At 33.0% G+C, this 27,342-nt stretch overlaps 2 protein-coding genes across 4 annotated transcripts in view; one reads left to right on the top strand and one right to left on the bottom strand.

The window, feature by feature from the left end:
* The window catches only part of LOC126744068 (solute carrier family 2, facilitated glucose transporter member 1-like), a 203,917-nt gene that overhangs the window by 11,978 nt on the left and 164,597 nt on the right, over positions 1–27,342 (top strand). For 2 of the 3 annotated variants that reach the window (XM_050451412.1, XM_050451411.1), the window contains exon 2: positions 6,152–6,467. In XM_050451412.1, coding sequence (XP_050307369.1) covers positions 6,237–6,467 — 231 coding nt within the window. In that variant the 5' untranslated portion in view covers positions 6,152–6,236. Of the gene's footprint in view, positions 1–6,151; positions 6,468–18,279; positions 18,444–27,342 lie in introns of those variants that run through there. The other variant, XM_050451414.1, reaches the window with a different exon arrangement.
* LOC126744067 (uncharacterized) lies at positions 9,571–12,017 on the bottom strand. The gene is made up of 2 exons (XM_050451409.1): positions 11,567–12,017; positions 9,571–11,502 (listed from the first exon to the last, which is right to left on the bottom strand). Exons 1-2 carry the CDS (start codon positions 11,674–11,676, stop codon positions 9,804–9,806), a joined length of 1,809 nt encoding a protein of 602 aa, XP_050307366.1. The 5' UTR covers positions 11,677–12,017; the 3' UTR covers positions 9,571–9,803.

Here is a 27,342-nt window from a genome sequence, read left to right as displayed (position 1 = left end):
TAAACACTTACCCTGCTTTGCACATACAGTAAATTTAGTTGCAACAAAAATTACAGAACATCCTGCTATAAAACAAATTATTGACAAAATAAAGTCTATAGTTACTTATTTTAAACAAAGTGTATCTACTGCAGATCAACTAAGAGCAGCACAAAACTTCAAAAAAAAAATCCAAAATCTCCATTTATATGTTCAGCTGCAGAAATACAAGTATGTAGAGAACTTCTTTTTATTTTAAAGCCTATTGAACAGGTATCCAAAAAAATTAGCGGAGAAAAATATTTAACATGCAGCAAAATTATCTTAATTGTAAACTGTTAAAAAAATAATATTTTAAATTTAGACCCCCTAACTCCAGAGACTGAAAAGTTAAAACAAACTGTGCTAGCAGAGCTTTCGAAACGTTTTGGTGCTATTGAAGAAAACAGCATTTTAAGTCTATCCACCCTTTTAGATCCAAGGTTTAAGAAAATCCACTTTGGTAATCCAAATGGTTGTGCAAGAGCAATAAATTTAGTAAATAAATTATTAAAATATAATACCCAAAATAGCTCTCAACAAGGGGTGGATTCTCAAAAGCAGGTTACTGTCCCTGCCAATAATGAAAACTCTAATAGTATATAGTCTTATCACAAAAAATTGGTCACTTCCGAAAAAAGTTGTTTAGTAACTAATCAAAATGAAATGTCAATTGAACTTAAAGCATATTTAAACCTTCCAACAATACCATTGGAAAATAATCCAATTAGCTTTTGGTTAAATCATAATTCGAGTGAATTAGTTAGTCTTGGAAAAAAAGATATATCCATTGTTGGGTCTTCGGTACCACCAGAAAGGGTTTTTTTCCAAGCAGGAAATATTCTAACTCAGACTAGGAATAGGTTAAGTGGAACACATTTATCTCAACTGCTCTTACTTCATTCCTTAGATAGTTCCTACTGGTAAGACTCTAAATTAGATTAATGATTGACTTTGTTTGTCATTTTTTTTGCATATTTTATTACTGTGTTCATCCTATAACCTATTATTATCATAATTTTTAGGAATATAACGTTTATTTTTGTTATGACTATATGTATATTATATGTTTTTTGTATTTTCTTTTTTTTTTGTTTGTTTTGGTTAATATACTTATAATTATACATGTATTTTTATTTTAAAAAATTTTTTATTTAAAACAATTATCAGAATCAAATATCGATTTTTAATGAGGACGATCTTTTGTTGCCGATTTATTTCTGGATCGATCTTGATATGCACGATCTTGAATCGATTCAAAATATCGATTTATTTTGTTTTTCGGACATCCCTAGTAAACAAGCGCGCTAGACAAAGTCGTGAAGCCTTGCCCCCAAGTTACAAAATTGGAGGGGGAAATTTTAGTTTAAAGGCGTCTCTGGGTCAATTTGACCCCGTCAATAGTGGTTAGGGGTTAATATCAAAATGTCTCAGGTAATTTAGCTTAGGTATTTTAAAAAATTAGATTTTACATACTAAAAAGTTAGTATCATTACCTAAAAAGTTAAAAAAATAAATTATTCTGATTGTGTATCATGAGTATTAAATGAGGATATAAAGTCCTTAAAAAAATGTTCATTAACCAACCAAAACTTTTTCTCTAAATTGACTAAATATCCACGGCTATCAATAAATGTGTATAACTTAAGGAGGGATTAAGTCGATTAGGGAAATCAGTTTTTGAGAAGGATATGTCAATCTGGATGTGTCATAATTTTCTTTAAATTAAACAAATAGGTGTTGTGTTTCTACTCCATGTGAACATCCTTTCTACCCCAGAACCAGAAAAGTGTTTGGAGCAAACTTGATAATTGGTGACATTTTTAGTTGGACTTACATGACAGACAAGATTTTTGTAGGGATGGATTCAATGAAAATTAAAAAAATCTATGATTTCTGTGTCCATTCTTAATATACAAACTAATGCATAAAGGATATTTGCATAAATATCTTAATCTAGATGAAGACAAGGAAAAGGAAATACCCGAGTAAAATCCCAGTGAAGGTTCAAGAATTAAAACTAAAATGTAAGAAAAAAATTAAATTGAGAACAGTGACATAGATATGTCCAACATAGGATTAAATCTATAATTATACCCTGGATAATGATAATACATTTAAGATGCACCTAAACATTATAAGAAAACACTTAGGTATGTCATAATTGAAATTTACCTGTCTCCTTCTCTATGTATTTGCACAATGATCGATGTTGGCACGTTTGTAAAATAATTTATTAACCCAGGACTCAAAAAAAATTACAAAAAGCTATAAAATTACTTAAAAGCTTTAAAATGGAAGAAAACCATGAGGCTTGGCTTGTTTCCCACCCAAAGAGAATTTAAAAAGCAATCGTCAAATGCGACAGTTAAAATGTCATTAACGTCACTATTGTCATTTTTGATGTACGTCAAAAATTAGACAATCAGAATCAATCGGCCATCTTAGGTGGCAGACTATTCCGCCCCGCCACATTCAACCTTCATACCGGTGGTTATTTTGTTGATCTTTTTAACAACGCGCTTAACTAAATTAGGAAAATAATTGTACGATGGTTGGAACCTTTGGTGTAGCACTCAAATCACAAAACAGTTTTACCACTAACCAAAACTCTTTATTTTATTCTCGACGCATCTTTCGCTAACGCAAGTTTAAGTTTTAATCTTCTCTGATGATAGAGATGCTAACATCGTTAGTGAAAGAAGTTTCGAGAATAGTTATTAGTACAGTAAATCTGTCAAATTTGTGACGAATAATTACTTACACACTTTTTTTTGCGGAAATCGTTAAAAGAGCATACAAAAAGCTTAACTTGAAATTTGTGACCTCGACGCGTACCGGGTTTTTGAAAAAAACTCAAAAGTTTTTTGGATTTCATTTATCTCGGGAATGGTAAGTTTTTGGAAAAATTTGTAACAAAAAATGTCGGGGACATCATTTTCTACAAATCTTCTCATTGAGTCTACTTGCTGCGATGAAAATTACAAAAAGTAGATGGCGCCAGAGTACCCAAAAAAGTGTTTTTTTTGCTTTGTGGGATAGAAAAAGTGTATTTATTGCAACATTGTCAATAAAAAAGTTGTTCGTCTCAAAAAAACCTACAAAATTTATTTAAGAAATTTTCTTGGCTGATAAACCGTTCACTAGTTATAGCGTGTACAATTACGATCATTTTGCTTTGTAAGATGAAATCAAGTTTTTTCATACTCAAAATATTAAAAAATGTTCTTCCTTATTTACAATAAAAAAAAATTTTTTCAATTGCAAAATTATAAATAATAATAATGAACAATAATAAGAAAATGAAAAATATTATATGATTATTTAAGAAAATAGTGTATGAATATTAGCTTCATTGGTCAAAAGAGATATACAAAAAAATTCATGCGCAGTCGTATAACATTTATAATTAAAAAAAACTATAAATTATCTTATTAGAATATTCCTTGTTGGTAAACTATGAAAGAATTCAATGAAATTTGTTTCTTTTATGATAATCTTCGTTTAAAATGTTAATGCTGGCATCTGAGGGACTACCTACTGACTTGGATTCACTGCGACGTCTTTATAACCGCTTCCACAACGTCTATGGTATTGGCCCGGATGAAATTGAAGAAGATCTCTCTGCTTTTAGATCCTTTTTTTCATCTGAAGGACTTTTACGGCTTCAAAAAGTTAGGGAAAGTCATGCTAATTATTGTTCTAGCGGTTCCTTATTTAGAAATAAAATTTTTTAGATAAAGTGACGCGAAAAGAGGATCAAGCACCCTCTGATAAATCGGACAATAGCAAGCTTAGTGTATTTCTACTTAATATTCAGTGCTTCAGTTAGTGTATTTCTACATAATATTCAAGTTCAAAATTGGGATCAAAAACAAGATCCAAAATGAAAAACAAGAACAAGAAGTTTAAAAACAAGATTGGGAAACACATACTCAAATTACTATACACAAGACAGGAGATACACACACAGGAGTCCCCGAAGGTGCGATCCTTAGCTTCATTTTGTTTGTACTAGGCATTAATGATTTTACAAATCACTTTGGGAGATCTGTCAAAGTCAATTATTTTACAAAACATCTTAAATAGATTAGTAGAGTGGGTCTCAAACAACAACCTGGATTTTGGGTAGTTCATATTTCTATTTATTAACTGGCCTCTTATTTAAAGCCAAATTTCTACTTCGTCCAAGCAATCGTTTTTTTTTTGTGTTTCAAATTTGAGTAATATTTTTTAGTTTTAGTTTACTCTTTGTAGTTATAGCAATTTCTTCTTTAATATTTTTCATTAATTTTTATATGACAGTTAGAGTCATTTTTCAGTTTATTCAGAATAGTTCAGATTTTTTTTGACTTCCAGACAGTCATCCAAGTATAAAAAAATATTTATTTTTATACTTGGATAATATCGAAACATCGAATACTTTTTACAAACACTTGAATTCCTAAATATTCATAGATTTTGCATAGCACGTGGACAGTATTTACTCATTTTATTACAGATATTAAAGTTTAATTCAGTAAAATTACATTAGATTTAAATAGTTAATATTGTATATTAGATTATTTTTACAAAAATCTTTATTTCATCCTACCTTTTGTTCCTAGGCTTGTACTGGCATCATGTAAATATTCGCATTCGTTCTGCATCTTCAAAACGTTTTCAAAAAGGTTCGTTTTTGCACCTGTTTTTGTTTTTAACTTTTTTTTTTGTTTTATGAATTAATATTGTATTCTCGTTTTTACTTAGAATTTATCTATTTTATATATTCACAATAATATCAAATTTACCTATATTTTTGTTTTAAACAAAAAATATCAGAGTATTTGTAATTAGGGATAGACTTTTTTTTACTGCATTTATTGGCTTGTCAGGGTATCCCTTTGTATTCACATGATTAATAATTAGAAGAGCAATAATAGTAAATTCCTTAGTTGTATCATTTTTTCTTCTGACAAAATCGGCTATTTGGTAATTATACTTAATTTTTATTTTTTTCTAAGTAAACATAACGTGAACCATATCTTTTATCTAATATTCTTTGTACATAAGTTGAGTTTCCCTAAAATATTATATTTTTAATAGAAATTGCACGTATGCAAGCAAGACAAGAGGGCTGTTTCTTTGTTTAAATTTCCATTTATTTTTCCTAAATAAGTGCAGTATTTAAAAATCAACATCTACTCTAGTCAAGCCTTTCCCTAGAAGACTCACGCCAAGAGACGCAAATTCTACTTAATTATCATAAAAGCAAATTGTTCGATTTGTTAGTTTCCATGATTTTAGGTACTTTTTTGAGAAGCACACCTAGATTTTGCTCACTAAACATCACAAACAAGTGTTTTCATCAGCATAAGGAATAGTTTTAAACATAAGAAAGTTAACACCAAAAGTTAATTGATAAAATGATAAGTTTGTCAATAATAACACTTAAAGATGTCTTATAATTCTTCCTCTATAGTCACTTCAACTGACATTTTGATCCTAGAGATAATCCTGGACTAATTTAACCGTCAAAATCAATCCTTGTAAACAGGGGTTTTCCTAATTAAAAAATAGTCATAATCATTTGATCCATGTACCAAATAGATCCGCGCGTTATGAACGTAACTACTAACTACTAGTACTGATATCAGCGGTGGAACATCTAGGTAACGAATGCATAATAACAACCAGCCAATAGTTGATCCCCGGGGTACTTCTCCTTTGATATTTCTCTTCGCATACACTTTATTTTCTCTGTGATAAATATGACTTTATTATTTCTAAAGCTACTCCTCTAATACTCTGTTTATCCAACACCTCCAAATGTTTGAGATTTATTTGTAAATACCTTTTCAGTCTATTACTTATATATTACTTATCTCTCTATTAAGATCTGATTTGAGAGGATAAATACGGGTCAGTATTTTGACTCTACTGCTATCTGGTAAATACTTGGTAGTAACTGTTATACTGATAATATAGCATAATGGATAGCAGATGCAATTTCCTTGAGCTCTAATTTAAATCAGCCTATTTAAGTACCTAATACATATATGTTTTTAATCTAATCCTGATTTTCTTTCTATGCCTATTAATGTAATATATATTTTCTGTTTAATTTTTTATTACTTGCCCTATTACATTTCAGGACAAACTCCACTACCCCGTAACCAATAGCAACTTCTGAAATCACGGACAGTATAGTCAAAGAGGTAAAAAAAGTCCGGTTTGCAATGTCGATACCTTTTGTTGACATGGACCAAGACGACGATGGAGTCGGCTATGTGTCTGAGAGTCATTACCTTAAAAGTCCAACCGTAGCTGAACAACAGGCCATGAGACTCCTTAGTGTACCTTCCAGAGGTGGCAGGGAGGGTAGCATATCTTCGAACGTTAGTGATTTGGATGTGCCGATTTATAGTAGCGAGAACTTGACTACTAGGCCGTTAAGGGAGGTGCCTTCGGTAAGTGAGCTTTAGCATATTAATCGATAAAATTTTTTTTATGTCAAAGCAGTGATTTTAAACTTACTGGTTTGTAAAGAAATATCTACTGGTTATTTCATACTGATAGTATTGGAAACATCTCAATGGTCAAAAGTAAGCATCTGCTCTGGACACTTTACAAGGGTAGGGTAATATGTTTTTAGACCGATAAAGAAAAATAGTTTTTTCTTTATTTGTAGTTTATTTTTTAACATAATATTTATCAAAATTATTATTAATTTGTTATCATCATCATATCATAATTATTATCAAAATGGTGAAAGTTTAAATGCCACTATTTGTAAAGTGCGTCCAATATTCGGTTGAAATAACGCTCCTAATTCATTTACTGTGAAAAGAATAATAAAAAATTTGAAAGTACTGATGATGTGAAAACCACGAACTTAAGAAATATACCTAGACTGCCAATTCAATGAAAAGTAAATGACCACTACTAGAGGGCCGTGATTGTGTTCTTTCGATGTTGGTCACCCTGACAAATTTCAGTTGTGCCAATTGTAGGGAAACAAAACAATTAAAGATTTTGAGAGGTTATGTTCACAAAAATCCAGAATAGAAAGTTATATTTAGTTAAGAATTTAAGATAGTTGCGTTAGATCTGTGATTTTTCTTGTACTTCTTTGATAATTTCTTAATAATTTCTTTTTTACTTTAATGCAGTAATACCATTTTTATAATTCGTTAGGTACCTCAAAATATTCATCTACAGCATTGATGATTGCCTCATTGCTCTTCAAGCCATTTTTTTAAGGTACGAAAATAGATAATAGTTACTGGGGGCTAAGTCTGGCGAGTATGATGATTAAGTAAAAAAATTCGAACTCAAATTCTCTTTTTCTTTCCCAGTTAATAAATGAAAATAATAAATTTCTCTTGTTTCACTTTCCCAAAACACAACCGCAATAAGATTATTTGTTGATAAAAATGTTTTTGATTTTTTTGAGGTTGATTCACCTGGTTCAATTTCCATTGCTTTTACTATTCCTTTTATGAGTTTTATTGACAGTTATAAATCAACGCGAAAATTCAATGAAAACAGGTTTCCGGAAATATTTTGGATCGACCCTTAGCAAACGCGTCTTCCACCTAGCACACAGCTTCTCCATGGGCATGTGTTCATGTAACATATTATGTACGCGTTGTGGAAGTCCTCGTACAATCTTTCATTAAAAAGTTAAAAACTTTTTAATGAAAGATAAAGAGTCTTTCACTGTGAAATCTTGATTTTCTTTAATTTGAAATGGTGTTAGGCCTTTTAAATGTTTGATTACCGGGCGCTTAGTTGGAAATTTATTTACAAGCTAGTAAGTTTTGATTTCAATAAGCCTTTTTTTCAGCCCTGATGGCAGTTTTCTTAAATCCTTATAATAGTTCCAGTGAATTGGATTTTTGGATTTGGAAGGTTTTTCATAAGCCGAATATTGTCCGTGATCCATATGTTTTTTTTGATTTGTTTTTTTCTTTGACGGAGCTTGCATGCCCAAAATGTTCAAAATAGTTTCTGTTAAAAAAATACATTCTTATCTATATCGGCAATAGCATAAATTGATTCCCAAAGGGCCATCTCAAGATCAGTCTGAAGTCCTTATACGAACCAAAGACCTAAAAAATAGTGAATATTATCGGTTTCAGTATAAGTCATATTTAGATTAACGTAAACCAAGAAGTGATTAGAAATAGCCACATCTCGTACTCCAACATCTTGTATAATATTAGAGGTATTATACAATAAATTAAAGCAATTAGTGAGAGACTAGGTGCCGAAACTCTGGTTGGCTCAGAAATAATTTGACTCCAGTGAAATGTATCCAAGATATTATTTAAACAAGTAACGTTTGGGACATCGTTATCCAATATACTTTTAATAAAACCACCGAAATGCAAAATTTGCCGATCATCGTGTCTTTTAAAAACTTTAGAAATTCTTGACAATTACAGCTGATAGGCTCATTGGAGTGCTGCCATTCCTCTCTGCCTGCGATATGTGTCAAAAAATCCTTGTAATCAACAGTCTCAGGTACAGTCCATACAGTCTTTGCTCATCAGAAGGAGAGGGCTCTCCTGTACGACTTGTGACCAAATTTTTGCAAAACCAATGTCATCAGCCTCATTGACTCTAATTGCACCACCAAGTCCAATGGTGGAAGGCTTAACAGAGTTTCTAGAGTAGCGTTTAAGCAGCGAGCAAAGAACATCATAAAGCGCGAGCTAACCAAACCGGCAAAAAACAAATCTAAAAATTATTAGTGGCTACGGACCCCTAGTTATCATAATATTATTAACAAGTAAAAATGGAGGACCCCCCTGAACCAGGGGCGGTTTTCGTACCTTACACAGTTATAAATAAGTCCAACCAAATAACAAGTGACGATAGTGCTACGGACATAAGTGCTAGTGAGAAAATAAACAGTGAAAGAAAAAAGAAAAGAGAAATAAAGAAAAGAAGTAAAAATCAGGGTATGTCCGAGAGTGAAATAACACACACCTTCTATCTCAAATCCCCAAGAAATCTTAAATTATCCAACGCACAGGATATTACCTTACTTCAGAACTCAATCTCTGAATTAAAAAACAAAAACTCTTATTTGATCATAAACTAAAAGATAGCAAAACCACCGCCATATACGCCCGAAATAATGAGCTATAATCGGATTACCGAACAGATGGAGTAAATGATGTGCGCGAAATATAGGCCCGCCCATCGATGCAACCTTGGCAGATTTAGACGAGGATAATTATGCCTACTTATTTTAAATTATTTTACCGTACAGCTTTGCTTTAGTTATGGCCACAATATTGACCACTCTATATATTTATTTGCTTACTTTTATGTTAACGTTGCTTTGTATTATATTTCACTGTATTTGCTAGTTTAAGTCTATATGAGGCCATTATTTGCAAAACTCGTCCTATGCTTTAAAGCAAATTGTTCAGGAAATGAAAAAAATGCTCACAGAACTACTAATGCATTATAATTTAGCTGTTTTTTTTTACTGGTAGCTTCGTAGGTACAGAAAAGCAAAACCACTAATTAGAAATCTAAAACGCTAAAAATGTTGCTAAAAATAAATAAATAAAGTGCATAGAGAGAGTTTTGCAAATAAAATTAAAAAAATATATATCTTCTAGTTCTTCCCTTTATTAATCAAACATGATAATAATATTAAAACTAGGGTGAAAGCATAAACAAATCCTAATTGCGTTTATTTAACTGCATAAAAAACAAAGAAATATTTTTTCTAACAAAAATAAATGTTGGAAATTCAGTCAAAACAAAATCAAAATATAAATTATTCAAACAGGAAAATCCTCAGTTTGATTTTGGCATCCCTCCAACTTATCGTCTTCTTCGCGTGCAGCGGCAGGCTTTGTGAGATGACTTTTATAGAAAGTTAATTGTGGAAGACTCCTCCAATCGTTTCCGTAATGTTGAGCCAGCAACTTGTCAATTGTACTTTTGTCACCCTTCAATTGATTGCCTAATGGTATCTCTTTAGGCGATAGCGAGGAAACTTTGCAATTTTTTTTGCAAATACCGTTAGGTTGCCCAATATTAGGGCGATAATTAGGTTCGCCTTGCACCAGAACAGTACCATTATTCCTGATGAAAATGAAACGTTTTGCTTTATTGAAGGCAAAATGCCACGATGAGGGATTCTTCACTACTCTTTTGGTCTCTGCTCTCCAGTCGAATAGTCTCCAGTCAACCCCTAACTTTCGAACAGTGGCATGTTTTTTAATTATGTCATCATATTGACAAGGTTCGACAATTACTGGTGTCTTCTTTATGTCCTTTTCGACCAAACCAAAAACCCTGTCGGGAGGGATGAAGGAATGTCCAACCATCGGGAAAATCAGTTCCAGACATTTAATGTTTTTTGGCGCCCCTTCTTGAAGCCAGTGGGCCAGCATTGCCATCATTATAGTATTTTTATTTTGGCCGCCACACCCGTCGGCAAATAAATTTATTTTTGTTACGGAATTTTCAAAATTGAAGTTAATCAAAACATCTCGAACAGCCGATGTTATAGCATTAGAATGTTTCGGAGATTGAATTTCGGTCCATAAGTATGAAAAGACATTTGTGACTCTTAATTGAGTCTGGGAGCTACCACATACGACTGTGAAATTATGGTAATTAATTTGCTGGCTAAAGTAGGCAGATTGGTCAGGCAACCGTGGTAAGGCCAGATTCTTTTGACAATCAAAAGAAAAGGTAACTGTTGTTGGTTTAGTGTATTTAAGTAATTTGAAAAAGGTTTTTGCCTTCAATACGTGGATGCGATGTTCCACAATTAATTGATGCCTACCACTCGCGGATGTCATTGATTTAATCTGTTCTTTCGTCCTCAGGCAGAAAGAACAACAGTCAGTCTGTGGGGTCCCAAATGCAATATTGTAATTAGCATTTACATATTTTCTGAAATAACTTATTTTTACATGCATACCTTCCGGGGTTTTTGCCAGATATTGATTGTAGAGCTTTTTAAAAGAAAGGTCACAGGGTAAATACATCCGGACACTTGACTTGCTTCGGCAATAGTGCGATTCAACACACTGAATTGATTCAATGAATTGCTTTATGCTTTTTTGCTTGTCAATATTTTTTACACCTACTCGATCGCCACCTCTGCGTTCCTTTGGAAGAGCCCCGAAAAGCACAAAATTTCGCATTACCCTTTGAATTCTATCTTTACTAAAATTTGATATTTCCAAAAAGGCATTTCGGCATACCCTTATCAAGTGCCCATCCTTTAAACGGATATTGTATTGTATAGAAACCTGAGCGTGGTCTGTTTTACCTCTTTTGGGTTTGTTTCCCGTGCAGCAAGCCAGTATTCGCCTATCTTGTTCTATCTTGTCTTTAGATTCGTACAAGTACGCGTGACACTCCTTGACCTGCGCCATCGTTAGTGTCGTGCAATAATAAGGTTGTCCTGGTCGACCATCATGCTTGCAGGTCGGATACGTTGCCAGAGTCTGTGGTAAATGTCTAGAATAGAACAGCAGGGATTAATTAAAAGATTCTATGACACATTAAAAAATGATATACCTACCGCATACGCTTGGCAACATTTCTTTTATAGTTTTCTGGCTGACGTTCTTTCTTACGTCCTTTCCCAGCAGGGCTAGGTAAAACACTTGAACTAGCATGTAGTATTTCCATAGCAAATAAGACGTTAAAATAATAATTGAACACTGAACAATATCAACAATCGTTGAAATAAGACGGACGATAACAACTAATATGACACACGCTGCGACTGCAAATAAGACGTAAAAACACATAAACAGCTGCAAAAAGTCACGTGAATATTCTAACGCGCGCTATTGGTTCAAACGCATTCAGCGAGTTTTGCAACTAATTTCGCGAAGCATAGAGCCAGTTTTGCAAATTACAAGCCTTTTTGATATGATATTTAGGTATCAAAGAGCCTGTTTAGCGCGGAACTGACTCGACCAAACTATTAGCCTTATAAAAATGAACATTTCTGACACAAAAAACAATTTTCGGTAAAAATGTCGATTAGCGAGTTTTGCAAATAATGGCCTCATATAATATCATGTAACGGCCTTATGCCTTAATCTTCGTTGTACCATACTTGCTGCTTGTACTTATTGTCAAATAAAAACTGTTTTTTAAAACGTGCTTCACGCGATAAGAAACATAACTCTTTGTAAGCAGCTTTTTTTTTAAATATAATACGGTCGCCTGTAAAACGGATCCAAACCGATTTTGAGGTTGTGCCAGGTAATGATATAATAATCCCTTTTAAGTATTTTGTTATGCAAAGTTATGTTAATATATTGGGGTTTACCGAAAATAATGCAAAATTATGCCCGAATACCAAATTTCATAACCATAGGCCTACTTTGATTTTTACAAATTTCAATCTCTAATAATTAAATATGAATAAAAAAATTCATTGGTACACAAAACGTAAAAATTAAAGTAGGTCTATGGTTATGAAATGCGGTATTCGGGCATAATTTTGCATTCTAAACAACCTTTTCTTATAAACTTTTTTTATATCTTGCCTAGAATTACTACTTTACCCTCCACTTTACCTACTTATAAAATTTAAAAAATGTTCGTATCAAGGCAAGCTTGATTTAAAAAAAAAAAATAATATGCTAAATTTTATATTTACAGCATTTTTTGTCATTTTCACGTATAAATTCGCTCATCCTGGGATACACTCTATATTAAAAATCTTTATTACCTGCTGCTTCTGCTGTAAACTGGACTTTTTGCTTTTTTTTGTATGCTGGATGCTCGTTATCACATGTTTTATATATGTTCATAATCACTTCCTTTTCAGCAATGGTCAAATGCTTTCGTACTCTTTTCTTGGGGGGTGACAATGGGGGTGTACGTGGCGCGTCAGCCATTATTTGTTAACAAACAAATTAACAAATTAACAAAAAATAAACACAATCTCAACTTTTTAATATTGCGAAGATTCAAATATTCAAATAGCAGAAAATTCAACCAAAACGATCTAAAGCCGCTCGACTAATAAAATTAAATAAAACCCCAAGTCATGAACCCCATCAAGGCTCTAGGCCACACCTCCGGCGCAGAACGATCACGTGACCACTTCATCTGTTCGGTAACCCAAGTATAGTCTCAGACATCGGCTACTTAAAAGCCGAAGCTATGGAAAAAAATAATTTAATAAGTTATCTTGGAAAAGAAAACACTACATTTAAAGAAAAACTATCAATTCTCTAAAACAAATTCAATGAACTTAACTCTAAAAATGAAAAACAACATCAATCAACAATTTAATGACTAAATTAGATGAATTAATACAAGTTATTAACGACATAAACAATGAAAATTCTGTTTTAAAAAAAGAAATTAAAAGTATAACAAAAATAATAAACCAGGCAGAAAACAACTACGAATTCCCAACGCTTACAAACGTTAAAAATAACCTCTTAACCTGCGCTCTCATGCAAAATAAAATGAATATAAAAGAAATAAAAAAAGATAGGTTAGGGCTCGCGCTTTTCCCTAAAAGTGTAGAGGACCATAGAAAATAAACACCATTATTAACCCAAATGAAGCTCGAGTATTATACATACTTCCTAGAGAAAAAGGCGAGATGTCATAAATGCAATGGCGACCACTGGGACAAGGAGTGCCAAAAAGACAGAACTCTCCCGGCAGTGTCCTGCAATCGCGAAGGGAGCCATTTGGCAAGTTTCAGCAAGTGCCCAAAAAATCCAAATTTCTTAATTCAGCAAAAGTAACAATCAACACAAAAAAAATTGTATCGATTCTGGGCGACCAAAATCGAGGCAAACCAACTAGGAGCAGCAGTGCTGTCGAGATCGACAAAAGACTCGATGCTCTGGCTGCTAAAATCTCAGATAAGTTAAATAATAACCCAGCGCTTAAATTGTTGCTTGGCTAAATGGCTAAAGATCCAGGGGAATCTCTAAAAATCATTTCTTGGAATGCAAATTCTGTATATCCCAAGAAGATTGAGTTTGCAGAGTTTAACATAGACAAACAACGATCAAAACATAGACATTGCTCTAGTCCAAGAGACCTTTTTAAGACCCCATACAACTTTCAAAATTACAAACTACATAATTCATAGACAAGATAGACCAGATAGAATAGGTGGAGACATAGCAATATTCATAAAAAATTAGACCAACTCATTCAATCACCTAACACCGACCCAATAATAAAAAACACAGCTATAGAAGTCTTAACTAGCAGCAAAGAAATAATAATCCTCTTAATATACAAACCACCAAAACAAATTCTCAAATCAGAACATATAGACTAAATATTTCAATACGACATTCCAGTCATTGCTGCAGGAGACTGAAATGCAAAAAGCAGATCCTGGGGATGTAAAAAAGATAATTGGGCAGGAAATACTCATAAAAAATACACAACAGAACAGCCAATAGAGGTAATAGCATCTGAAGAATCTACTCATTTACACTATGCTAACTCAGACATCTTAGATATAGCTGTTACAAAAAATTTTAGCAATAACATAGCAGTCGAAAACATAGATTCCCTTGGTTGCTCCGACCACTCACCTGTCCTAATCACAGTCTCAGACATATTTCCGGAAACCACAGTCTGCACTAAAAAAGTGACCAACTGGGACATGTTCCAAGAAAATCTGCTTGAGACTCTACCAATCTCCACCCCAAAAAACATAAACAATCGAAATAGCAGTCGAAAAAATATCCAACGACATCCTAAAAGCCTTCAATTAATCCACCACACAAATTCCTATTCCTAAATCCCAATACTTAGTCTTCCCAATGCGAATCAAAAATCTTATAAGAAAAAGAAACAGATAAAAAAAAACAAGGTAGAATTATTAGAGACCTGGGCATTAAAATTATAGCTAACTATTTAAATAAAAGAATTCAAGATGAAATATTTGAATACAGAAATGAACAAGGGGAACATTTCTTACACGCAACCGAAGATGAAGACGATAATAATAAGAAATTTTGGCACGTCTCAAAGGTATTGAGAGGAAAAACAAAAACGGCATTCCCACCTATCTACAGGGATGAAAATACTCTAGTATATTCAGATAAAGAAAAAGTAGAAATATTCAATAACTCATTAGAGGAACAATTCAACCTAAATCATTTCCTGGATGACATAAATGAAATAAGAAACTCATTAAATCAAATTGAAAACACACCGCTAAACACAACCCCAAGCCTTGAAAAAATCAGAATTAATGAAATAAGAGACACAATTAAATACCAAAAAAAAAACAGAAAAGCACCTAGCTAAAAATCATTCCGGACAGTATATCATTAGATCTATTAATAATTTATAATAGCTGTCTATCCCTGTGCTACTTCCCAGATACATGGAAAAAGGCAACAGTGGTATTAATTCCAAAAAGGGGCAAAAATCTACAGAGGGCACAAAACTGAAGACTAATTAGTCCCAACAATAGGAAAAGTATTCGAAAAAATAGTACTAAAAAGAGGTCATACCGGACGAACAATTGAGAAAAGGTCTCTCGACAGAACATCAATTGATAATAATCCAATAAATGCTAATTGATGCTTTTAATAATAAAGAATCAACCGCCATGTTAATGCTAGACATCGAAAAAGTTTTCTATTAGTTTTCGAACTATGGCATGACGGTCTGGGACCGTATTTTCGAAACCATGCGAGAATCTTCGAATACGAACAAAGTTGAGCGGCAAAATTCGCACACGAATTAAAAAGTGCATTTTTGAACAGCATTCGAAATTTCATTCGCATACGAACATGAAATGTAGTGGCATCGTAGCAGAAGTCGAGTCCTATTGAAGGCCATGTCAAACAGGATGAAGACGATAAAGATTTTTTAACCTAACCTAAAATTTAAGTTTAAAAACATAAGGGAATTTTGAGGTTTTTTTCACGGCGCTTCTTGGGTTTTTAGGATTGACTTTTTTTTTAAGATGGATTCAAAAAATAAAAATTTTGCGGTTTTGTGTCAATTGAGCAAAAGAAAGAACTAATTTCATTTAAGGGAGAGCAGCCGGAATTAGGGTCGCACAAATTCACCCAAGATTTTTCAGCTAAAACTGCCCAAGCCTTGTGGATAAAAGTAGAGGACAGATTACACAGTCTCTGGAGCATATAAAGAGTACATCAATTCCATCGTAATAGGCTTGCTTAATCTATATGATTTATAAATAGAGCATCTGGATATATTTTAAATGGGTCAAGAAATGAAGAGTACATCCTATTCTTTCGATCTGCCAGAGTTTCAGCCTCTTCCAGTGTATCGACGACGTTTCTTTGCACAAGATTGTTTAATCTTGCCTCTTGAAAATCGCACACGAACTTTGAAATTCGAATGGTATATACCTATTCGAGACACCGCATGTGAAAAAGTTCGCATACGAAGTGTGAAATCCTCTAATTTCGTACGCGAATCAAAGTCGAATGGTTTTAAAAATACGGCCCCTGATCCACAAAATAATACAAAGCTTCTTAAAAAACAGGTAATTCACAGTTAAAATTAATAACGAAACACAAGAATATAAAAATTCAAGAGCAGGGGTACCCCAAGAAGCCCCTCTCTCCCCAGTTCTATACAACGTGTATCAGGCAGATATCCCAAAAATGCACACTACTCAAAACTAGCGCTCTTCGTAGACGATACCTGCATCTACGCGAAGTCAAAACTATGCTTGCTATTATGGACTCAAAAATGGAAAATAAAAATAAACAGCGAAAAAATCGAGGCCATAATAGTCACCAAAAAAAGGAATAAAGATTTGCAAAATCTACAAAACTTAGTCATTAACAACGACATAATCCCCTGGAAATCAGAAGTTAAATATCTAGGTATTTACTTCGACAAAAAAATGACTTCTCATTTCATGCCAGGCAACAAGTTAAACAATGTAACGGGATTATAGCATCGCTATATCCCTACATTGGGAAAAAGAGCACTCTCATTAAAAAAGAAACTACTCATATAGCAACAGGTTATAAGACCAAAATTATTATACGGGAGGAACATAGACATACACAAAGATCTAGAAATAAACACAGTTGTACAATGTATCGAAAAAAAAAAAACATTCTAAATTAAACACTAAATTAAAATACCTAAAATATGTAAAAATAAAAAGATTCCTAACAAGACGAAGGGCAACGGGACACAAAGCTGAAGTAAGGTAACATCTTAATTCCAAAAAAAAATCTCATCCCACACCCCACCTTTCCCTAACAAAAAAAAACCTTCCTTCCACACCCTCGGCTTCTTAAAGCAAGAATAGCATAAAAAAAAACCTAAATCAAAAGTTGAGCCAGAACAACCAGTTACGGCTTACATAAACAGTTAATAGAATATAGAGTTTCTAGCGCTATAATTGGTGCAGTTCTTAGAACATTGAAAGGCCTTTCAATGTTCTAAGGTGCAGTTGGACCTGGTTGGACCTAGTTGGACCCGAATTTTTGCTTTCTCTCTACATGGCCGCCAAACGATAACATGCTTATTATATTAAAACTTGCTCTTCATTATACATTTTTGTTGTTGTTCAAAACAGACTTTTTTAATGTGTGTTCTAGGGTCTTAAAAAAAATTAATTTAGTTTTGGGTTTTTATTTTTAAGTAAATTTTGACTCTTTTATAACCAGACACAGTCGTACCACATTGAAATTAATAACTTTTCATATTAACAGAAATATATCAGATAATTTAAACTTGGTTCTTAAAATCATTGTCGAAAATCTTAAATTAATTATACTGTTATTTAGCTCTTACTGTTGTTGCTTAAGTCTACTGATTTTATTACAACATTAATTTCCCTTTTGGAGATTCGATAGAAAAAAGAATTATTATTGAAAACGTGGCTATTGAAACCGAAATTATGTTCATGCCTCACATTTTAGATGATATTAATTTCTTAACAGTCTCTGTATTCACATAACAACAGATCATTTATCATTTAAGGATTTGTATATCTTTATTTATGTCTTTAAATCTATTGATAATATGGTCATAAAATTTGTGCTTAAAATCCAATAAACAGTTTATTTTCAGTGGTACGAACATGTACTGAATTAAAATTTTATATAAAACATACATTTCCTATATGTATATGAATCAACCGAATTAAAGATTTAACAAAGAACCTGTTTTATCATTTAAATTAACACGACTTTGTTTAAAGTTCGTCGGACTATCAGTAAAAAATGTTATTGAATTGCTATACAATAAATTTGTTTGTGGCTGTGAAATCGTCTCCTCGCCGTACACACATAAAGTGAAAGTTAGTGGTTTATTGCAAATTCAGAGATTGTTGAACTATAAAAATGAGTAGTGCTATAATGACGGAGATTACAAACGAAACTGATCCGCTTCTGGGAGTACCCTCTGGAAATTCAAGGGAGGTCATTACCTCTGAAGAGAGCCCCTCTGTAAGTTATTTTTAGCATTTAGAATATATACGTTACGCGAATAACAAACGCATGGTATAATATCGCTAGGTCTAGCCCGCCTACGTATTTCAAATCTAAGTATACACTGGCGCCGGTATCTATTTGCGTAATTTCTCTTATACTGTAACCAGCGTTGACTGATTTCGTCGGAACACGTGACTATTTAAAAAAACAATTTTTTGGCACACGAGATTAGGAGGTGTGACATGGTAGATTTTTTTATCAGAAATCTGTTATTGTGTATATAATATGAATGGATTAAATGAGGTGCCTTAATGATTGATTACTCGGGAAAATTAAACCTATTTTCTTTTTTAGGTGACAGAAATTAATTGATATAAAATGATTTATTTTGTTTTATTTTTTTTTCAAATGGATTTCTTAACTTTTAGCATTAGAATATGTACTAGTATTTTTTAATTTGAACACCTAATTTATTTTAGTTTAGAGTTGTACCCAAAGTAGTAAAGTGGCACCCAAACAACACAATTAGGTGTTAAACACATATTATTGTACTGACGCAAAATCCAACCCAAAGCTGAAACAATTTTAATGGAAATATTTACAGTTATAAATACTACTGTATAACTAGTTCGAATTTGTAGCCTTTTTAATGCAAATGTCATGACAATTTTAAGACAATAGCATTAAAAACAATGACATCTATTTTTCTAAAGTTTCTGAAAGAGTTTAGCATTATTAGTAATGAATAGGTCAAGAAGCTTTTCTTGCCCCATTGTGGATCGTTGCTAAATTTTTAGTGTTTTAAGTGTGGAAAAACTTCTTACCACACTAATCAGGTAATATTAAGAGAATTCGTATAGAAATTAGTAAATTTAGAAATACATAGGTAGATGAAGCTATTGGGGACTACGTTCTTACTAACATTCAATTTATTTATTTTAGGGTGTATTGAAGAGGCAACATTGTTAATTTCGTAATAAAAATATTTATCCAAAATGTAATTTTCATTATTTAATATAGCACATAAAATATTCTCAAGACCCTTATATTTTGCAGATCTAATTGATTTAACTGTTTGAAAATTTAATGAAAAGTTATGGAGAAAATTAAACAAAGTATTATGCTGCTTTATTTGCTTATAATAATATTAATATTAATAATAATAATAATATCCTTTATTGCCAACAAAATGATCTCTGACCAAAGGAGGAAGAAAGTAAACTTAAAGTTCAAGTCTCATAAATCAAGCGTCTATTGAAGGTTACGCGTTTCGCCGCATTAGGGCATCATCAGACCTAAATAAAATTATCAAAATTAAATGATACGGAACAGAATGCTAAATAACAGTTTTGATAATTTTATTTAGGTCTGATGATGCCCTAATGCGGCGAAACGCGTAACCTTTAATAGACGCTTGATTTATGAGACTTGGACTTTGAGAGAAAGCAACGTCAAGATGGTGCTCCATTGTAGTGCTGTGTGTGATACAATTTAAAAACATAAACAAGATAAAATACAAACACACAGTTAGTATTCACACACCAGACACTTAATAGTGAATAAAAAAGATTTATTTATCTATAGAAATAAAAGAAAAAATACAACTAATTTTACTAGTATCCAACACATATTGAAACTTTAGAGATATTTTTTTTGAAGGAATTTCATTGTTTCCTCCCTAAACATTTTGACACTGTTTATTTCTCTAATGCACTCTGGCAAAGAGCGGTAGGCCTGTAACGCCCTAAAGGCCCTCTTTCAAAAAAAGCTGACTGATGCGCAAGTCACTACGACCCCTCGTAATCATTGGCATTTCCTCTGAATAGTGTTGATCATTTCTCTAAAAAAGAATTGGTTGCTTTTTAAGAAACATAACCAATGCCAAAAAATACAAAGATGTAGCAGTTAAAACCCCCAGTTTTTTAAAATATGGCCTATAGCTAATTATTGCTAAACATCAAAAACACATCTAATGATGCGTTTTTGTGCCCTAAAAACACCCATAGCCTCAACAGACGACCCCCAAAATAAAATTCCATAATTTCATATTGACTGAATACAAGACATATAGGGTGTTTCAGAACTATGGGATCAAACTTCTAGGGGTTGTTCAGTGCAACAGTAGAATCCATTTGTGTATAGAAATTCATATCCGAAAATGTGTCACTACGCCACTACGGCCCTAAGACGCGTTCAAATTTAGAAAAAATATTAATTACCTAAATAGGATTTGATGCATTTATTTTTACATTTTGTGTATGATATTATCACAACAAAATGTCTTCCTCCAACCTCAACACGATTTAAACGCGGCACATTATTTCGGCGGACTACACTAAAAATTTGATCCTCGTTTTGTATGATTTTAAATGCTGCTGTTATTCGTCCAATGAAGTCTAGGTCTCATTCTACTGAAGTTTCGTAGACTAAAGACTTTACATGTCCCCATAAAAAAAAATCAAGCGACGTTAAATCGGGTGACCTAGGAGGCCAAGAAACTGCTCCACCTCTGGCAATTCAACGGTGCCTAAACCGCTGAGCCAAATACTCGCGTACTTGTACAGCAAAGTGAGCCGGCGCTCCATCACGCTGAAATCACATTTGCTGTCTAACGTTTAGTGGAACATTTTCCAGGAGTTCTGGGAGAACTTCCTCCAAGAAACGCAGATAAATAGGTCCTGCTGGTTAGAAGGTATGGCCCAATTAAATAATCATCAACAATGCCTGCCCATACTTTGACAGACGATTCTGATGTTTTCTTGGAAAAATTGCATAAGAATTTTCTTCGTCCCAAACATGGCTATTCCTACTATTAAAAATACCGTCTCTTGTGAACGAGGCTTCATCGGTCCACAAAACATATCGTAAAAAGTTTGGTTGTGCAATGATGTGATCCAGAAGCCATCGACAAAATTGAACTCTAGGATGATAATCGGCTGCAGTCATACCTTGAACTTTCTGGAAGTGGTAAGGATGGAGTTGTTGCTCGTGTAGTACCCGCCAGACGGAAGCGTTACTCGTATTCATATTCTTAGCGACGTCACGTGTACTATTTGATGGTTCATCGGCAACTCGCTGAAGCACCTCTTCTTCAAATTCGACCGTTCTTACAGTTCGAGCAACACCAGTATCATGCATCTTGGTCTTAAACATGCCTGTCTCAGCGAGCCGCCGATGAACCGCAATAATCTTTTTGTTTCCAGGATGCGGTCATTCGGGATAACGTTCATGATACAACCGCGATGCTGCTCATGCATTGCAGTTTGTTGCTCCGTATGCCAAATGTATATTCGCCAATTCTTGATTGGTAAAGTTTTCCATTAGCAATCAATTTTTAAAAATTGTAAGCTATAAAATTTTTAAACATGACATTGAGAATTGACATTGATTGATGACATAAGCGTTGATTTCAAATAATTGTTGTTATGGTATCATGTACAAAAGGTAAAAATAAATGCAGCAGATCCTATTTAGGTTAATAATGTTTCTTATAAATCTTAACGCGTCTTAGGGCCGTGGTGGCGTAGTGACGCATTTCCGGACATGGGTTCCTATACTCAAATGGATTCTTCTGTTGCACTGAACAACCCCCAGAAGTTTGATTTCAGAGTTCGGAAACACCCTGTATAGTACAATTTAATGGTATTAGTGAATAAAAGTCTAAAGAATATAAGTCTGCGGACCAGAGCACAGTTACTATTTAGTCTGAAAATTAGTGTCTTGCAATACTGACTTCAATTTAGCAATGAATCAACATGCATCCCAAGAAATTTCGAGGATTCCACTATCGAAATTGTTTTATTAACTTGATATATAAGGATTCATTAGATTGGACTTTATTAAAGTGTATGATTGCAGTTTTATCTGTATTAAGTTTCAGCAAGTTACCCATGCACCAATTCTCCATTTCATTTAGCATTCCTAAACCAGCATCCGATAGATCAGCCACGGAGCCACTTGACAGTATAACTGATGTGTCATCTGCATACTGGCAGATATGTTCCCCCGAGAGCCCGTTCACATACAAAATAAATAGCAGTGGTCCCAAAATAGATCCCTGAGGGACACCCTGCTCCACTGCTGTTGATTCTGAAAAAATATGTTTTCCCATTCCTTGGTGATACCTTACCACCTGTTTTCTTTCTCTCAGGTAACTGTCTAATAGGGATAGGCAGGTATCTCTCAAACCAACCGAACTGAGCCTATCTAGCAACAGCCCATGATTTATCATATCAAATGCTTTCAACAGATAAAAATAGAGACCTGCAACTTTATAGTTGTTGTCTATAAGTTCAATGACATGGTCTGTTGCCCCATAAATTGCTACCTCATAATATATTATACTCGCTGAATAAGATATAAAATTTAAAAAATTGAAAATTATATTGTATAAGGCCCTCTCAACTATTTTAGAAAAGTCGATAATAAAGATACAGGTCTATAGTTTTCTGCATTATTGGGGTCACCCTTGTTATAAACTGGGATAATTTTCCGTTTTTTAAGTTTATTTTTTCGGGAATACATCTGTAGAGAAAATTTCATTTAATGGTATACAGACAAAACCAGCAACATATTTAAGTATCTTTATAGGAATCTCATTAAGACCACATGACAATTTGTTAGGCAGAGTCATCAAGAGTCGAAATGTTTCCTGATGATCTGTTGGATTTAAAAATATTGTGGAAAAGTTGGTTTGTGCTTGGGTAGAGTTTAGGCTGTTTTTTGTAGGCAAAAGATTAAATTGTTGACTAAAAATATGTCCAATTTCGGAGGGGTTACTTATTGTTGTACTATCAGACTTAATTGTTATATTAGTTAGGGATTGTAATTTATTGGACACTCTATTAAAGATATTCTATTTGGTTTATGTTTTTAATTTACAATCTTATTTTATTTGCAGACGTTTGATAATTTACTAGGTACTTTCTATATGCTTTTCTTTCTTCTTTGTAGTTGTATTGTGAATGTATTTGTGGACAATTTGTTTGCTTGTACCAGACATAAAGATCTTTTATGTATTTTCAGTAACCTTTTATATCCTCATTAACTCAGTTTTCTGTTGCATTTTTAAGCCTAGTAATAGCATAAGTATGAAATTAAAATTTTTTATCAAACCAATAAAAAAATATGTTTTAAAAACAGTTGTATTTATCATTTACTCCATTTGCAGCAAAAACGTCCTCCCAAGACTCATTGCTAAGACGTCCTATAAAATTTATAATGTTTTGTCTGTGAAAAAACGTTTTCTAGTAATTGGCTTCGGCCTATTTGTCAAAATCTTGATTTTTAATTCCTGTCCAAAGTGATCAGATATATGTGATTTTTGAATAACACATGAAAGATGTTCAGTGTGTAAATTTGAAAAAATATTGTCAACACGACTAGCAGAGGTCGATGTCACTCTCGTCATCTCTACATGCTACATCATACCATAGGAATGAAACAGTTGCAATAGAGAAAAAACAGCATTCACCACTGCCTAGTTAACATTAAAATCACCACAAACAATTAAAAACTTATTAGTTGAATAAACAGAATCTTAAATTTCATTTAATTTAAGCATAAATGCATCAATATTATTGTTGTAGAGTGTAGTGATAGATCAGAAATGCAAAACTCACAGTCTCTTTCCACACAAGATAGTTGGGATTGTAATATTGTGATACATCTAATTGATGTACTTTTTTTAGTAAATATGGCTATCCCTCCCCCTAGGCTGACCTCTTTAGCTGAATAATTTTGGAGCAAATAATTATTTTACGTTCAGACTTTTAATGTTTTCATTTCGTAATCAGTGCTCTGTTACGCCAAAAATATCTGGAGATAATTCAGACAGGAAAACTTCCAATTTTAATATTTTATTGTTTATACTTTGTGTATTAAGGCGAAATAATGTAAATTCGTTTGCAATGTTTTCAATGTTACATTCCGAATTTGTGTGATAGCATTTACCTAGAAGAGTAGTAATGTTTTTTCTAGCGGTCACATCTGAATCAGTTAGTGATTCAGACCCTGAAGTTTTTCTAAAAAATTGCGCCCAAGAAAAAAATCAAAACGCTGAAATCCTATCAGCAAACATGTTAGCAATCTCCTTACCAGCACAACTTGTCTTGTCTAAATATCTAAGTGCAGATCCTTAAGTAGTTGTCTCAACCTAGAAATCTCCCGATAGTCGGTAACTAATTATATTTTTAGTGCATTTTTGTCTGTTTAGTAATAGGATTTTTTGAACTTCGGTTGAAAACCATACTGGGATTTTCTAGCCAAGTATTTTTTTAGGGTTACAAATATCTCAGCTGCAATAAAGATAATTTCATAAAATATTTAGCATTGTTTCAAGAGGCTTATTCAAAAGTAAAAAATCCCAGTTAAACTGATTTATAAACAATGCAATTTTGTGAAAATTGGCAAATTTAATATCCCTGTAGAATTCATTAAAACCGAGACCTTCTTCGCCCTCTATGAGATAAACATTTCACTTAATAGCGGTAACATAGTGGTGGGTAAACAACTAAAAAAACTAAAAAAAAGTCTGCTTGTTTGCGTCTATTGTGGGGTCTTGTGATACCAGATCGAGAAGGTTTTCGTGTGAGGTTAGGTTTAAGTTAAGTTGAAATTAGTTATGGAAATTACCATAGGTATTTGACATAACCTGTGCATTTCTTGAAGTCCTGCTTCATTTATTGTTTCTGTGGAGCTAAGGTTTGTTTTTTCATATATACCACAAGGCAAGTTGACCATAATATGTAGAGTAGAATCCGGCATTTGAAGAGCAAGTGTGTCTTATGTTTTAGAAAAAGCAATGTAAGATTGTGCTGACGAATTAAGTGGCAATTATATATTTCCTATGATAAAATTAAAAATAACAAATCCGACTGAAACAAAAACGTGTTCAATATTATAAAGAACTTTGAGACGTTTGTTAGGTATATATTTGTGTATGGCAATTAAGACGCCTTCACCCCTCTTGAAGACACTAGTATTGCTTGAACGGTCCTGGCGGTAGGTATTAAAGTCAGTGATGCCGCTATGAAACCAAGTTTCTGTAAATCCAATTATGTCATATGGATAGGATGGTGAGTTATTTTGTAGCATCATGAGTATAATACATCTAGCTTAGTTCTTGAGCCTTGAGTTTTTTGGTAATATATACCCAAAAGCTTTTAGTGGAATTTGGCCTACTTAATTTTTTGGATGATTTTAGGTCATTGAAAATATCCAATCTGTAAGTCCCTTTCCTTTGATTATAAAAATTTGATAATATTTTTCCTAATATTAGCTTTTACTGTGGCCTCCGCTTCTGCTTGAATCTTGGTTAGATCTAACCTTATGTGAACATTTCTAACTATTCCATTCCAGAACTAAAATAAATATTTTTATATTTATTTTGATTCTGGAATGAATAAGAAGCTATGCTTCCTCTTGTTTTTAAAAAATGACTTTAAGAGACCTCTAGCCATTTTTGTTGTTAGGAAAATCTAATCATTCGGACTGTGTTTTTCACTTTTACATTAAGAGAGTTTAAGAGAGTATTTCCACTATGCAAGTCCTTATTTTGCTCAGGCAAATTGTAAAAAATAACGGCATTATCAGTAGCAGTCCTCACAAATAAATTTCGGAGGACGCTGATAGCTTTTACAGCTGCTCGAGTTAGTAAGAAGTTTTGAATTTGCTTCATCCAGTTTACATTTAAGGCACTGCATGGCAATATTTAGGTTAGGTAAATGAAAAAAAATAAGTCTTAAACTTTTATCATAAACTAATTAGGTAAGATTTTAGACACAATTTGTTACAGGAATATATCCGCTGAAGAATTCCGCTGGGATAATTGTCACGTTATTTAAAAAAGTAATTAATAAAAAAAATTAACATATTTAAAAAAAATAAAGGTTACCAGGTGCTTGTTGGTAGGTAAGTTGCCCCAGTGATAACGAATTTATGCCCCAGCTCAAAAGGAGGATAGAGTGGGTAAAGAGCGTCACTGGCTCAAGGCGGAGTGAGCCAGAGTTTTCTGGATGGTCCCAGAACTCACTTACCAATAATAACACAATTTAATAATAATAAAAAAGAGTTTTAAAATTTATTTAAAAAAAAAGTAATACTAGTTACTACAGCTGTTATCACAGTTAGCTGCAGGGTCTTAGTAGAGCTTGTAGATGAGGTTGGGTTGGGCGTTGGATAAAATACGAAGGAAAACAAAACATTGGCAAGAAAAAGAAGGGAAAGAAGTAGAAAAACCGTGTTGGTTACAGGATTTTTTTCTCTAATAGTCTGCACCGGTGTTTGGCCGCAGTGGCTTTAGTAGAACTTTCTTAAGGGACTCTTGACACCTTCTCTGATATAGATGCCTAATGAATCCTGCAAGGTTTATTTATTTATTTATTTATTTATTTATTTATTTAAGTACAAGGCTCTCCTACAGATAGACTAAGCAATCCAATAACAGGAAAGCACAAAGTATCTTATAAATTTAAATACAAGTAGGCGCTTTGCCAAACATTACATTTTCACCAAACCTAACAAATACACCAAGCAATATGAACCTAACTAACTTATTTAATAGTATCTCTTATAAACAATAAAGAAGCATGTATACATATGAATAATGACAATAGGGAAAAAAGGACAATATTTATCGTTCTTTGCGAAATTAGGTAGAATTTTTTAAGTATCGCTTAAGTATATCATTATTCAAATTAGTTTCTGGAAAATTATTAAAACTACGGGCGCATCTGAACAATGAAGAGTTAGACAAATAGTTTGAAGAATATCTTGAGATGCTAAAGGTCGATCTATTACGCAAAATATAAGGATTAACGTTGATATGTAAATTTTCCAGACAGAAAGAGCAGTCTATTAAATTATTAATAATTTTATAAATCAATATTAAATCAAAATTGTTTCTACGACTCTC

This window comes from Anthonomus grandis, chromosome 13, assembly GCF_022605725.1.
Source record: "Anthonomus grandis grandis chromosome 13, icAntGran1.3, whole genome shotgun sequence".
Classification (NCBI taxonomy): Eukaryota; Metazoa; Arthropoda; class Insecta; order Coleoptera; family Curculionidae; genus Anthonomus; species Anthonomus grandis.
This window is presented reverse-complemented; position numbering and strand designations above follow the sequence as displayed.